Raw genomic sequence first — 13,160 nt, 5'->3', positions numbered from 1 at the left:
TACATGGAGAAAACCCTCTTACTCACATTTTCGCCGCTAGGTGGCACTGTATACATCAGATTATCACCAAAAGTGAAACTTAAGAAGATAATTTTATTATCTACAACTTTGTTGAAGACTGCAAAGCGATCCGACTCCAATAGGAAAAGTTATTAAACTTTTAACGAAGTGATGTCTGAGTCAGTTTTGCATGGGGCCTAGCAGTGCATGATAGTGTATCAGTACTCGATTCCCACGAACTATACAGTTTTGTGAAATAACCGTTAGGTTTAGCTCAATAGTATGTTCAGAAGAATTATACCACATAATACGTGTTATGTTTTGGTTAGAAAATTTTAGTTCCAACTGTGACCGCATAGATGGCGCCAACACTAACTTTTCATAGAAGAGAGATAGAATATCGAGATGTTCGGGAGAATTATTGAAAAATGCCTGTTCTACAACTTTGTGGAAGAAACCTAATTTCTACCCCTCTCCGTTAAAAAGTTAGTGTTGGCGCCCTCTATGCGGTACAATGTGGAACTAAAACTTTCTAACCAAAAAATGACTCCTATTATTTACTACAATTCTTCTGAACATACTATTCAGCTAAATCTAACCATTATTCCATAAAAATGTTTAGTTTGTTAGAGCCTAGTACTGATACACTACCATGCACTGCTAGGCCCCATGCAAAACTGACTCAGACATCACTTCGTAAAAAGTTTAATAACTTTTTCTAATGGAGTTGGATCGCTTTGCAGTCTTCAACAAAGTTGTAGATAATAAAATTATCTTCTTAAGTTTCACTTTTGGTGATAATCTGATGTATACAGTGCCACCTAGCGGCGAAAATGTAAGCAAGTGGGTTTTCTCCATGTAAATTGTCGAAAAATCCCATACAAACTTCAAGCACGTTGGTCCGGTAGCTAGACTTGTTCGATTTGGCTCAAATTTGGAGCAGACATTCCTGGTGGGACTAGGAATCGACTCAGGGGTGGGCCGATGGGGGTCATTTTTTTTCTGTCACTCTATTAACCATTGCCTAGTATAATATCGAACATAACCAGTGTCGTTTTTCCATACTAGACCGTACAAACAACGGGTTGTTAAGAACAGTCACTATACCAAAATGTGCTGTTTTCCGTATACATTTTGACAACATACCATTCAAAAACCATACAGATTATGGTGGCATGCATATTTTAGGTCTAGCGATGGATAAAATACTAGCTGGAGAAAAAAATTTCTTCCCCTTTACATTTCAATTCTATCGATTGATGAAATATTATTTTGCTCTCGCCATCTGCTGAAGAATGCTTCGTCGACACTAAGTGGACTGACACTTTATCCAATTGAGCTATCTCCGTAATATTGTAAGACGAGAATTTTTGACCATCTTAAACTACAGATTTTTGTGAGCAGGGTAAACAGATATACGAATAACAAAGCCCACCAGAGCAATACTAACGTCTGACGCCAAAGGACAATGTAGTATACAAATCTCCAATATAGGATACACGGAAGGTATTGGAAATGGTAACTAAAATGGGTATGGTAGTATAACAGTTCAATTATAATGGTGAAATATATCAGTAGTATTCCCAATATGGTGAGCATTATACAAATGATTTGGAAATGGTTCCGAAGATTTCTGGAATGGTATTTATTTATACGGGTAGTCATCTGACTGTTCGATAGGTAGATTTGGTTTCACTCTGTGCGAGCCTTTATAATATAAACAACGCCTTTGGGATGAATAAGGGTGTGTTGTACTCGACTTTTCACTTCGCTCAAACGCGACTATTTTACATTTTCCAAACCAGATTTTTACGTTGCTGCTTCATGAGAACGAGGCAAGCATGCTGATACCTTTTTAAGCGCAATCCAATTACTGTAAGCCAATTTATAATCGAAATAGTGTGACTAATAAGATGAATAAGGTCTCATCTACCCTGCATGAGAAGATTACGTTACTGGTTTTGTTTATTTCTCGGGCTGCTATTGATATACGGTTATCAAACTTTGACAGTTCATGTTTACTATGGTTGACTTTCGGTTAATGTTAGGGTAATTTGAGGAGAGGTGCCGCACATTTCTAAAAATCGATCGTGCATCAAAGTAAACCATTCAATATTTGATTAAATCATTATCAATTGCCCAAGTTTCTAAAATACTGTGAAATGGTTTTTGTTATGAAAAAAAATCTTCAAATTTCCATGAATATTTAAAATAAAAAGTCACTGCGGGGGAAATGCCGCATGTGTGGGTGAGACGCCGCACCGTGGTCACAAAATGAAAAATGGTGAACAAAAGTATTTTTTAGCTCTCGTTGATGTTTTTGTGATTTGGTGTCTTCAGCTGAGTTTCTTTGATTACACCTATAAATCGTCTAGCACCTTCACTTTTCTTAAGGGGGTACTACCATTTCTAGACACATTTTTTATTCAACATTTTAAAAATATTTTTCCATTGCCACCTTGTGTAACGATTAAGTTGGAGTAACTTAATTAAGGGTACTATTTATTTATATGTTTGAACAAGCGATATATATCTCCTTAAAAGCAGTTTTTGGCTGTTTCTCCCAACAATGAACTTATATACCTTAGGTTTGTTCATTTTGATAAAGCATCAATTCGTTGAAATTTTCGTTTTTATCTCAGTATTGACATAACTACAAATCAATGCGTTCACGAAAATCAGTGCCTGAAACTTTAAAATATAAACTGAAGCAACTAATACTTAGATACATGTCGTCCATTTAAATACATAGATAAATAGACTCGTAATCCTATATGTCGCTGTGTTAGGTCCGTTAGTCTGTGGATATACCTTATTAAGAACCTATACCTGACACAACTGATCATTTAATGACATTCCGAGGAAAAAAATACATTTTAGCTACATACTCTCCGCCATCGAGTGCGGCATCTCGCCCGCAATTTTGATGTGGCATCTATCTCAGTTGTAGGGTAGAGATGCCGCACGACGACATTTTCCTCTGAAGTTGAGGTTGACCGTGCTCATGATCATAAAAAAAATTCGAGCGATTTAAAAAAAACGAAATTTTAATGCGGTACTAAAAAATTTCGGCACTCCGTGATGCAACTGCACGCACATAATTATTAATAAAATTTTCGTGAGTTAATAATAAGGATTATTATATTCTTCGAGAGACAAAGTCACAATATCATATTACCGCATAAAAGTGACCCTATATACGAGATATAGAAAGTGCGGCATCTATCCGGAAATTACCTCATTTTCACTTTTTTATATTTATTTCTTGCATATTTTGGTTTTGGTAGGGGAATTGTGGGAAAAACCGACACTGTGGGTAAAACCGACACCCCACAACTTTTACTAGAAATAAAATTTTAATTCATTTCATAATGATACATTATTATTAGTACGTTTATGTAGAGCATTTTAAGAAAAATTGGATTTACGTTAGTGCGCCGAATGTCATAAAAATAAACAAAACATACGACAGCAGCGTTCATACTCGTATGGATGTAAAATTTCGTTGGTAGATTTTAAGGTTTTAACCGGACAAAAGCTTTTCAAATCACCACAAATTTCAGTACCTATTATTATCGGCCTTTCCTATGATCAACTGGGTGCATTGAAGATGAGTTTGAGAAATTCGATATTTTTAATAGCTTTTATAAAAAAATGTACGCTGTTGGGGTAAAACCGACACCCTTTGGTTAGGGTAAAACCGATACACTGTTAAGATGGTTGTGTTTACTTGCGATTCATTACAAAAGGCTGGGGATCTTTGTGACACTTCAATTACACTATTAGCAGACTATAGTAATAGCTGAAATACACAGAAATACTTTTATTGTGTTTATTTCTTATAAGTCTCTTTAAAAATCAAAAATTGGAATTTTTGCTTATCTGATTCTATCGAAGCTTTTGCTATTTCTGCAAAAAGGTCATCAAACCGAATTTCTAGTGTTCTCTTGGTTTGTCATAGACGAACTTTATCACAATGAGACAATGATAGTATGTATACCCCAATAGATCGTTGATGATCAGAGTCCGAAAAATCAAACCTGAAAAAGATAGTTTTACTAAGAAGTGTGTGTGTCACTTATAAGTGAATGAATCAAATTAGCAGAACGTAGAACGCTTGCAAATCTTCTCTTACGAAATAAAATGACACTGGAGGTTGCAATGATGTGCGCAAGAGGATTATTTGGAAATACTCATATCAATAAATAATCCTATAGCATAAAATCGAAGACTCCATATCAAGAAGACTGATATCTCTTTCCTTCCCCCGTACAAACGAGAAGCGACAGAGGTTACAGCGCCTCTATTGGAAGAAGGGAGGAAGCTTTATGTAAAAATGTATATGTGTGTGTGCATCACTATGGAAAGTACCACCTTTACCCGCAAGTGGCGTTGCTGTTGCTGTCTCCGGATTCTGGACAGAGTTGCCAGTCTTCTTGATATGGAGTCTTCGATAAAATACTCTTATTTATAGTACTACGCTTTCGAACTTTCTTCCCCTCACTACATGATGAAGCAATAAAAAGCACATATTTGCATCATACATACGCACACTTTATTAATCACGCATATATCTAATTTTTAATAAAGATAAAGATTTTAATACAGTGGAGAGAAAATAAATTAAAGGGGGTGTCGATCTTACCCCTATAGGGTGTCGGTTTTACCCGCAGTGCATACAAAAAGTCACTTTGTTTTCCAAGTTTTACAACCAATAATTTTTAATGAAATTAATTTTTCGAAGCGCTGAAAAAATTAGGTCTTGTGAAGAATTTTCTGAAGAAGAATTGTGCATTAAAATTATAATTTTATTGGTTTGGTGGCAACTTAGAAAAAGTGTTAAGCTTAAGGTGTCGGTTTTAACCATAATTCCCCTACATTGTTATTTTAATGTAGTGATTTAGTTTTTCCTGCTTCCATATCTTAAGCAATAAAAACAAGATTCTATACTTCATCTCCTGCATCATTTAGACTTTCTAGTATGTTGCACTAAATTAGTAAATTTTCCAATGAACATTTTGCAATATCAATTGGTTCTAGTCAGTATCGAAGTGACAAGCACGGGCGATCTCTCTTATGCTTTTGTAGTAAATTAGTAGATTAATTAAGATCATTCTTCTTTTCTATTTGTGATAAACTGACTTGCTTCTCTTTCTAGTAGTTGGGATAATAGTAAACAAAGGTGACCCGGTTTTATTGGTCCCTTCGTTTATTTTAGCTGTCAAAATTGGGACATTTATATTTCTTTCTTCTTGATGAACTAAAGCTTATATCTTTTTAGTCCCTAGACATAGCTTCATAACCCTTTCTGATTATGTAATATAAATCATCCTTAAAGGGATCTTCCAGTATAAAATTTAAAATAAATATAATTACATTTTCGCATATGTTGCATCTTTAAGATAAGAAAGATTTGCTCGGAAATGACTTGGTTCGACTGCTAGAGTTTATAAAACAGGTTTTCATGTGAGACTGACAAAATCTGGTCAAAAAGCTGACAAAATGGACGACTGGTAAAATTGGGGCTTCGCTGTACACCAATCCCATTTTTAGAATAATAAACGTTGAAATGTTGAAAGTGTAACGAGTAAATAGACTAAAATCTCTACCAGAATCGAAAACGGCTTAATACTTTGGAAGTAGCCTTTTTACAAGATTTTCAGCGTAATTACCGCGAAGCTCATGCTAAATATTTCAGATGAGTTAACCTTCTAGTCGTGATTGTGACGTCACAGCTACATAGGGTAAAAGTTGTCTTGCATTGCAATACCCAATAGTGGTTATCAATTTCAAACATTAGCGTGACTAACTGCAAAAAGCCCACTTTTAAGCGTTTCTGAATTATTTCAAGTTAACCATTTTACTTTATCCGTTGTATTATATCCACAAGCTTGTCATTAAATCATTTATGAATGTTCTTTTTGATTAAAAATAATAAAAAACCGAGATAACCTCTCAAAATTTAATTCCCATAAGGTAGCTAACGTGCGCCTACGAAAACTGAATGCTCCAACTTGAATTATGAGCATGAATTTAAAATGTATTTACGCATTTCTGCAGTAAAATTACAACACCAGTGCGATAAAATGTTATCGTTAATCAATTTTGATTTTTGAACTTCTCTTCGTGGTAAGATGATAGAGCTGTCGATTCAATGTAACACCACTGCAACATTTACTATCAGGAATTAAAAAAATGATTCCTTTTATCATTTTTAGGTTGTGTCAAATAACTCCAGTTTGACGAAATCTCTAAATAATATATACAAAATCATTACAAATTATCACAACAAAATTAAAGCAATAAATGAACGAATAAATCCACCAACGAAACGAACTAACCAAACCAACGTACCTGTATATGCTTTCGCCCGCCTTGACGTCCATCAGGGCCGACCACAGAGCATCCGTATTGTATGACCGGGGCTGGTTACCGCGTGGGTTCCTCAGCACAAATGCCGACGGAGGAATCGCCACGCCATTGGCTAGCGGGACCTTAGTATCCCTGGTCAGTTGGCTCAGTAGCCTACTGGCACCACCTCTTGCGCTAGACTGTCGACCATACCTCCGTGAGGAAAGTAGGCCTGGTCCACCGTTGGTTCTGGTCATCCCTTTAATTGATGGCACACGTGTGATGCTAGTTTCGGAATTACCAAATGGAAGAAGCGGCGGAGGATAGACCAGCTCATCGTCTCCGCCGCCGTCGCTGTCGCCATTCGTCATACAGCTATCATCTGGCAGGATTTGTATGTCGAAGTCGTCGTCATAATCATCGTCCTGATAGCTGCCCATCGTACTGCTGCCAAGCTGGGGGAAATTGGGTGAACAGATGATGTTCTCGTAGCCATCGGTGGACAGCTCGCTGCCGCCTTCCTCGAGCGATATATCCGGATTGCTGGCAGTGCTGGCGCCCCCGATGCCTTTCTTTGGTTTCACGTATATGTCCATCGTGTTTCGATTGTACACTAGAGAAGATGGAAGACCGGATACACCGGAATCAGTCCCATCGTCAACACTCATGCCACCACCACCATCACCATCGTCACCACCAATACTAGCGATACCGTAAGGCGCGAGCACGTGTTGCCGACTCGCGGATTTCTTTGGAGTTCTGTGCTCTTTCAGTTGCTTTTTATGGTTATCAAAGAGATTTTCGTTCGATTTCACCCGGATTGAGCCACGTGTTAAAATCGACAGCAACGATGACGACGACGGCGGAGGCGAGGAGGATAAAGAGGTCACTTGGTTCGTTTGGGACGTTTTGGAATTAGCATGATTACTAGTTCTACTGTTGTTGTCCGTGACGGTGATTGTGAAATCATTGTTATTATTACTACTATTACTTTCGTGACGCTCTTGCTTTCGCTCGTCGAGCGGTCGGAGGTCTTGATCTACATCTTCGATATAGTCCTCTATGTCTTCATCCTCGACAGCATCGTCGTCCTCTGGAAAAAGTATCATGGACAGACAGGGTGAGGTAAGACAAATAGAGAAAGAGAAAGATATGCAGAGTTAGACAACTGCGATTTTGGATTAGATTGACAACTAAGATAAGCTCTAATGTATGTTGGATAAGAAAGCTACGTCTTCCTACCGCTCGCTCGTCGTCATCGTGACGTGATTTTTTTGTTCACCATGCAATTGAGAACGGGCTTGTGAATCGATTTGGAAACTTCTCTTTATGTTTAGACAACCAATAGTAGTAAAAACTGATAATTATGACACTTTTTGAGTTTTATAATTCATATTAGCATGATCGTTTTCGAAATGCTCGTTAGCTAATCTTCCGGTAACCAATTAATTAAAAAAAATGCAGGAATCTCTCATGAGCACGAGAAGCTTTTTGGTGGGAAAATTAATGGAGGTAGGTTACAGTTACTTAAAGCTTATAAAAATATAGCTTCATTTGATACAATCGGGATGTAAACATAAAAAAAGCAATTTTTATTAGCTTGCGTATTTTTATCGCATTTCGAAAAACGGTCGATCGACAAACCTCGTTTTATGTATTTTAAAAACCGATTCGTAGTTACAAAATAACCACTAACCTGCTTGATTTTTGTCGCTTCCTAATAATTCCATGTCGTCTTCTTCGTCGCCTTTTCCAGCATCTTCATCTTTGGTGAAAACAATTGTTATAATTCCCATTAACTTCCTTGTTTGATAGATTCACAAATTTACCTATGATCAGATCCTCCGTCTTGATGCACATCTCATTCCCACTGCTTCCGTTATCGCTATTCTCGCCATCATCACCGCTGGGTTGAAGACTTTGTGGCTGCCGCTCTTGCGGTCGCTGCTGACTAGATGCTTTTACCGGCGTTGATGAGGCTACAGGTTGCAGGTTGAGACTGTGCAAGAAGTTTCCTCCCGGTTTAGTACCACTGAGAGCACTATTTTGCTGTATTTTGCCGTGCTCTGTACGTTGAGGACCTTGAAATAAACAATTTAGCAATACTGTCACATCCACATACTTTGGGATACTTACTACTTCCTCTTTGGCCACTATGATTCGAAGGGTCGTTCGGGTGAACCGCCGCTCCGGCTAGCATCGTACTGCCGGTACCGGTGCTTCTTGCGGGGCTGTTAATGTGATTCAGATTGAGCGCGGCATCCGACCCACACAATCCACGAATTTTCAGTATTTCTGCACATTTCATCAGATCTGGTAAACCGGCCTGAGATACGTTCACTTCTCCTTTGTACATGAAATCTACCAACGCTTGGATGGCCCACAGTTTGATTTCCCGCGGAAGTATGATGATTGGGTGCTTGCACGGGTTCTCACCCAGGAGGTTCTCGAAGAAGGTCGAACATGCCGCCAGCACCAGCCGGTGGCAGTGTACCTGATGACCTTCACAGGCGAGTGTCACATCCACGAACCGTTGGCCGGCCAATAGCTGCAATGAAAAGTCGAATTATTTACCTTGCATTAAGTAAATATTATATGATTAGTTTTCATTATTAATTTTGTATTTCGTGTATTTTTAGCCTGTACGCTGCTGACGTGAGTTCGATTCCCAACGTTGCACATAAGGTTAGTGATTTTTTTAAGGAGATTTCTCTAACTCGAACAAGAGGCGAACGACCCTTATTCTACGTGCACACTACGAGTTAAAACGTGTTTTAATGCTATCTTGATGACATTTTTCTTGTTACTAATTATGATAACGTATTTTAACTCTGTAGTGTGAACATAGTATTAGGTAAAAACAACGACACGACCTGAAACTGGATTGAACCATCCCATAAAAAATAATTATGGAAAATGAATTTGTCGCGTAAAATGATTGTCGTAACCAATGCAATCATAAGAAATACGATGACGGCTCTGTTGTGTACCCAGTATCTGGTATAATTTAGTACAACACTAAATTACGCGCTTACGCTTATTTAGCGTACATTTACAGAAATCAAAATAAAAACAACTGGATTTGAGACGTCAGTCTTTTATTCCACTGTGCGAACAAATCAACACAAGTGTTTGGTTTAAAGTATTAAAAAAAAAACTCCCCTTCGTGGTCCCCACAGAAAGTGTTCTCCTTAAGTGGTTTCTGCCGTTTTCCGGAAGCTGCTTCGTTCGGTCTTTCTCCGGATTCAACAGGCTCGACAATGCTATAGATATTCATGATATTTCAAACATGGTCATTTCATCAATATTTACCATTTCAAATCCGATAATAGTCGCCAACAATCGCCAATAAAAAAAATGAAAATATGAGCATGGCCAACATCTTAATTATAACCCATGGCCATGTCTATCATTTATCGATTGTACGGCTGTCTATGCTTCAGCAGCAGGTATTGAAAGCAACTTTGAAGAATACCGTACCAGGCCCGATGAGAGGGGGGGTCAGCCAGGGCAATTACCCTGGGGCCCGGGTCGCATTTAGGGGCCCGCGCCTTAACCCGGAAGATGGTCGAACACGTTCCGATAAAAATGGTAATAGTAATTTCTTTATAATCATTCGCCTTATTAAATTGTCATATGATGAAAGTGTAAAAAATGAAAACTTTATTTGATAGTTGTCTTTTGTTAAAACAAACGTTCTTAAGCGAGTTTTCCACTTTGTGTACATGTTAAAAAACAAACGAAGGAGTATACACTATAAATTATTGAGAAGCCAATTCAAAACATGTTCGAAGAAAGCAATAGAGCGTCAAACAGAAATGCGAGCGCGAGGACAAACGCATCCGTTCTCTTCTACGTTCGATTCTTGATGGTGGTGCCGGTTGTTGGCTTGGAGATACTGTGTGCGATTGTTGTTGAGTGAAGATTTGTTCCTGTCAAATTCGTGGATATTTTTGCAGAAATAGGCATAGGAATCTACCATGGGTGCATAACCAGTGTTTTTCTGGTGAAACGTCCCATTTTCGCTTGATAAGCATAAAAAGTTACGTATGAAGGAGTTGGTTTGTACGGAAGCATTCTCACCATAAGAACAATGTTAGGGGCACCCGGGAAAATGGGAATATTCAGCTGTTATGAAAACCACTTCTCCGTTTCTTGGCATGATTTTATTAATCACGATGGTGTGTGAAGATAAGTCATGTAAGCACATATCTCTGGAGGCCTTTATATACGAGGATATTGTTGCTAACGTGGCAGCTTTCGTTGGTGTGCTGCACATTGTTCCGCGAAACACACGACTGTGCTTCTTAATGTTTGATATGGTGCATTTACAGGGCATTAACTTTTCCCGGATTGAGCACAATCTGTACGTTTAGTAATTGTTTTACTACCCGAGTAGCTAGTCTTGCAACACATTTCCAAAAATCAATAGCAAGACAATTCGTCTGCAGTCGTTTTTGCCGTGTATCTTTAGTGGAACGATTTTTAGCTTCTACTCTATGCGAGATGAGAAGGTAGACTGACCTTATTTAACCGGTGATAAAAAAGGATAATTTTTGTATTTTTAATTGCACGTTCAAGGATTGTTCCCTCTAGCAAAATATCCCTAGCAAAGAATTGTGTTGAGATAGAACGGTAATTTTGGGCCTCGCCAAAGATGCATGTGATATCTATAAGAACCCAATTATAATGTGCAAACTAAAGCAATCAAACAGTTCAGTTCAGCCAACAGCAGCAGTACTCGGTTGCCCGCTGTACTCGCAGTTGTTTAATTTGCGTCTGATTACTGCGATGATTACTCTATATTGTTGTCGGGTTCTGCATATTCTCACAGCATATAAAAACCGGCTCCTACGTGAGACATAGCACATTGTTTATTTACAAAACCTGCATAATATCTACAATTGGAAACGGTTTAAACTTATGTAAATTAAAAATCTTTTTGATTTAATAATTTTAAACGAGAATTTCGAGCTGCATCTGCTACCTTCTCATCTTGCTTACAACAAAAGCTACAAACTGCTCCACCGTTACCAGCAAATAACTCAATCCGTGTTCCTGCTTTGTCTGCACAGTAGAAGTAATGTATCGTGTTCCAATTCAGTATGTCGAAAAAATGAGTGATGATTATAAGCAGATCATAAGGTTTATTGTGGTCGAACTGTATTCCTGTTTACTTTTCGAGGCTTCCTTAAGATGTATTGTTAGAAGGACAAATGGAGCTAAAGATGGCCAATGTTTACACTCTACAATTTCACCATGTTAGACATACCGTGCTGATTATGTTTCAGAACATCAATCAAGTAGAAGCGTTTTTTTGCGAAACGAAATATATCGTTGAATGTGGCAACATGAAGTCAGAACCTCTGTATATATAGGCGATGACACAAACGAGGTACGAATACACGAATTAGCACCGTGCGCCTCTAATTACGTCGATAATCGTTATTTACACCCGAGTACCCGCAAGTTGAAAAAGTCGTTACTATGGAAATTTTACCCGATTTGGATACCACGGAATAAGAAGCTGTCGAAATTCAACCTGTCTGGCACGCTATCTGTGGATGTGGATATATGAGTCAACCGGAGACTAATAGAAACCACGGACTCACGAATTTCCCATGGCAGAAGAGGTACCAACTCATGCTGAGCTAGACGGCTTAGGTTTAAAAGGGCCCAGCAGTAATACAAACCTTGGGGCCCGACGCGGCTCTCGACGGCCCTGCGTACGGCTAACTTACCTCTTTATTGATCTCAGAATCGGCTACCAGTCTCAGGAGGACTTACTGTACTCACCGTTTAATAAAACTTCAACCACAGCGAACCAATAGAAAACCAACCAAATAAGAAAAGGGCTATCTTTTACAAACGAAAGAAAAGGTGTTCAATTTTACATATTATTAAACTTTGATTTCGTCGTCGAATGTTGCACGATGGGTCCCTTCAATGATCCCGAATATGAGTGGAGAGAAAAGATCGCGATCAAGAAAAAATGTGCAAAAACCAACAACTCAGGGAACTGGTTTAGGCGGCCACCCGACCACTAAAACAACTACTCTTGCACGGAAACTGATTCCTCCCCGACCCTACCTTACGGCATTACTTGGGGGGATTGAACTTTTTTACGTGTACAGCACACAGTCTAATCTAACTATCAAGTAGTTAGTTCTTTTAGTAGAATTACAGAACACCTCCTCGACACACTATCAGTTTTCGACAATGACCACTATGTGGCAATTTCAGTATGACAATAGGAAAGCTAGGTGTGGGTCGAGAATTAGTGCTGTTCTCATACGAGGACAATCTGGACGGCAAACTTTGGACTAATTTACTGAGCCCTTCGGCTCCCTAGTGCTATGTAGTACCATTTCCTCGTTGAGCTCCCGACTTGTTCGCGAACTACTCAGTCTAGTCCACGACGATGGACCTAGCTTACTTCCCGGGTGAGAGAAGTTCTCCTGAAACCGAACCAATCAGCCAGGTGACTAATCATCGGCGGTGAATTTAGCCTACTCCGGCGGGGATTTTGCTGGCGGTGATTGCTCTCCAGAAATCGCTGTTCATCATGTTATTTCGGTTTTAAGTCGGTCATGGTCTGCGTTACCACTCTGTCGACCGCGTTGCACCTTTTTATGCTACTTGTCATGCTGTAGGCGACATTTTCCGGGTTAATGTCCGGTCCTCCCGTTTCAAGCATCTCTCTGCGCATCGCTTAGAACCTCGGACTTTCGAAGACCACATGCTCCGGTGTCTCCTCAACGTTTTCACACTCCGGGCACAATGGTGACGTACCGATAAAAATACTTCCT

General features: G+C 38.9%; 1 protein-coding gene across 1 annotated transcript in view; it reads right to left on the bottom strand.

Moving 5' to 3' along the window:
• The window catches only part of LOC131677655 (sex determination protein fruitless-like), a 32,646-nt gene that overhangs the window by 4,539 nt on the left and 14,947 nt on the right, over positions 1-13,160 (bottom strand). Inside the window, exons 3-6 of the mRNA XM_058957561.1 lie at positions 8,488-8,899; positions 8,181-8,432; positions 8,048-8,116; positions 6,355-7,444 (exon numbers count right to left, since the gene is read on the bottom strand). Coding sequence (XP_058813544.1) covers positions 6,355-7,444; positions 8,048-8,116; positions 8,181-8,432; positions 8,488-8,899 — 1,823 coding nt within the window. The remainder of the gene's footprint in view (positions 1-6,354; positions 7,445-8,047; positions 8,117-8,180; positions 8,433-8,487; positions 8,900-13,160) is intronic.

Source organism: Topomyia yanbarensis, chromosome 1 (assembly GCF_030247195.1).
Source record: "Topomyia yanbarensis strain Yona2022 chromosome 1, ASM3024719v1, whole genome shotgun sequence".
Classification (NCBI taxonomy): Eukaryota; Metazoa; Arthropoda; class Insecta; order Diptera; family Culicidae; genus Topomyia; species Topomyia yanbarensis.
The sequence above is the reverse complement of the archived record's forward strand: the minus strand, read 5'-3'. Positions and strand labels throughout refer to the sequence as shown.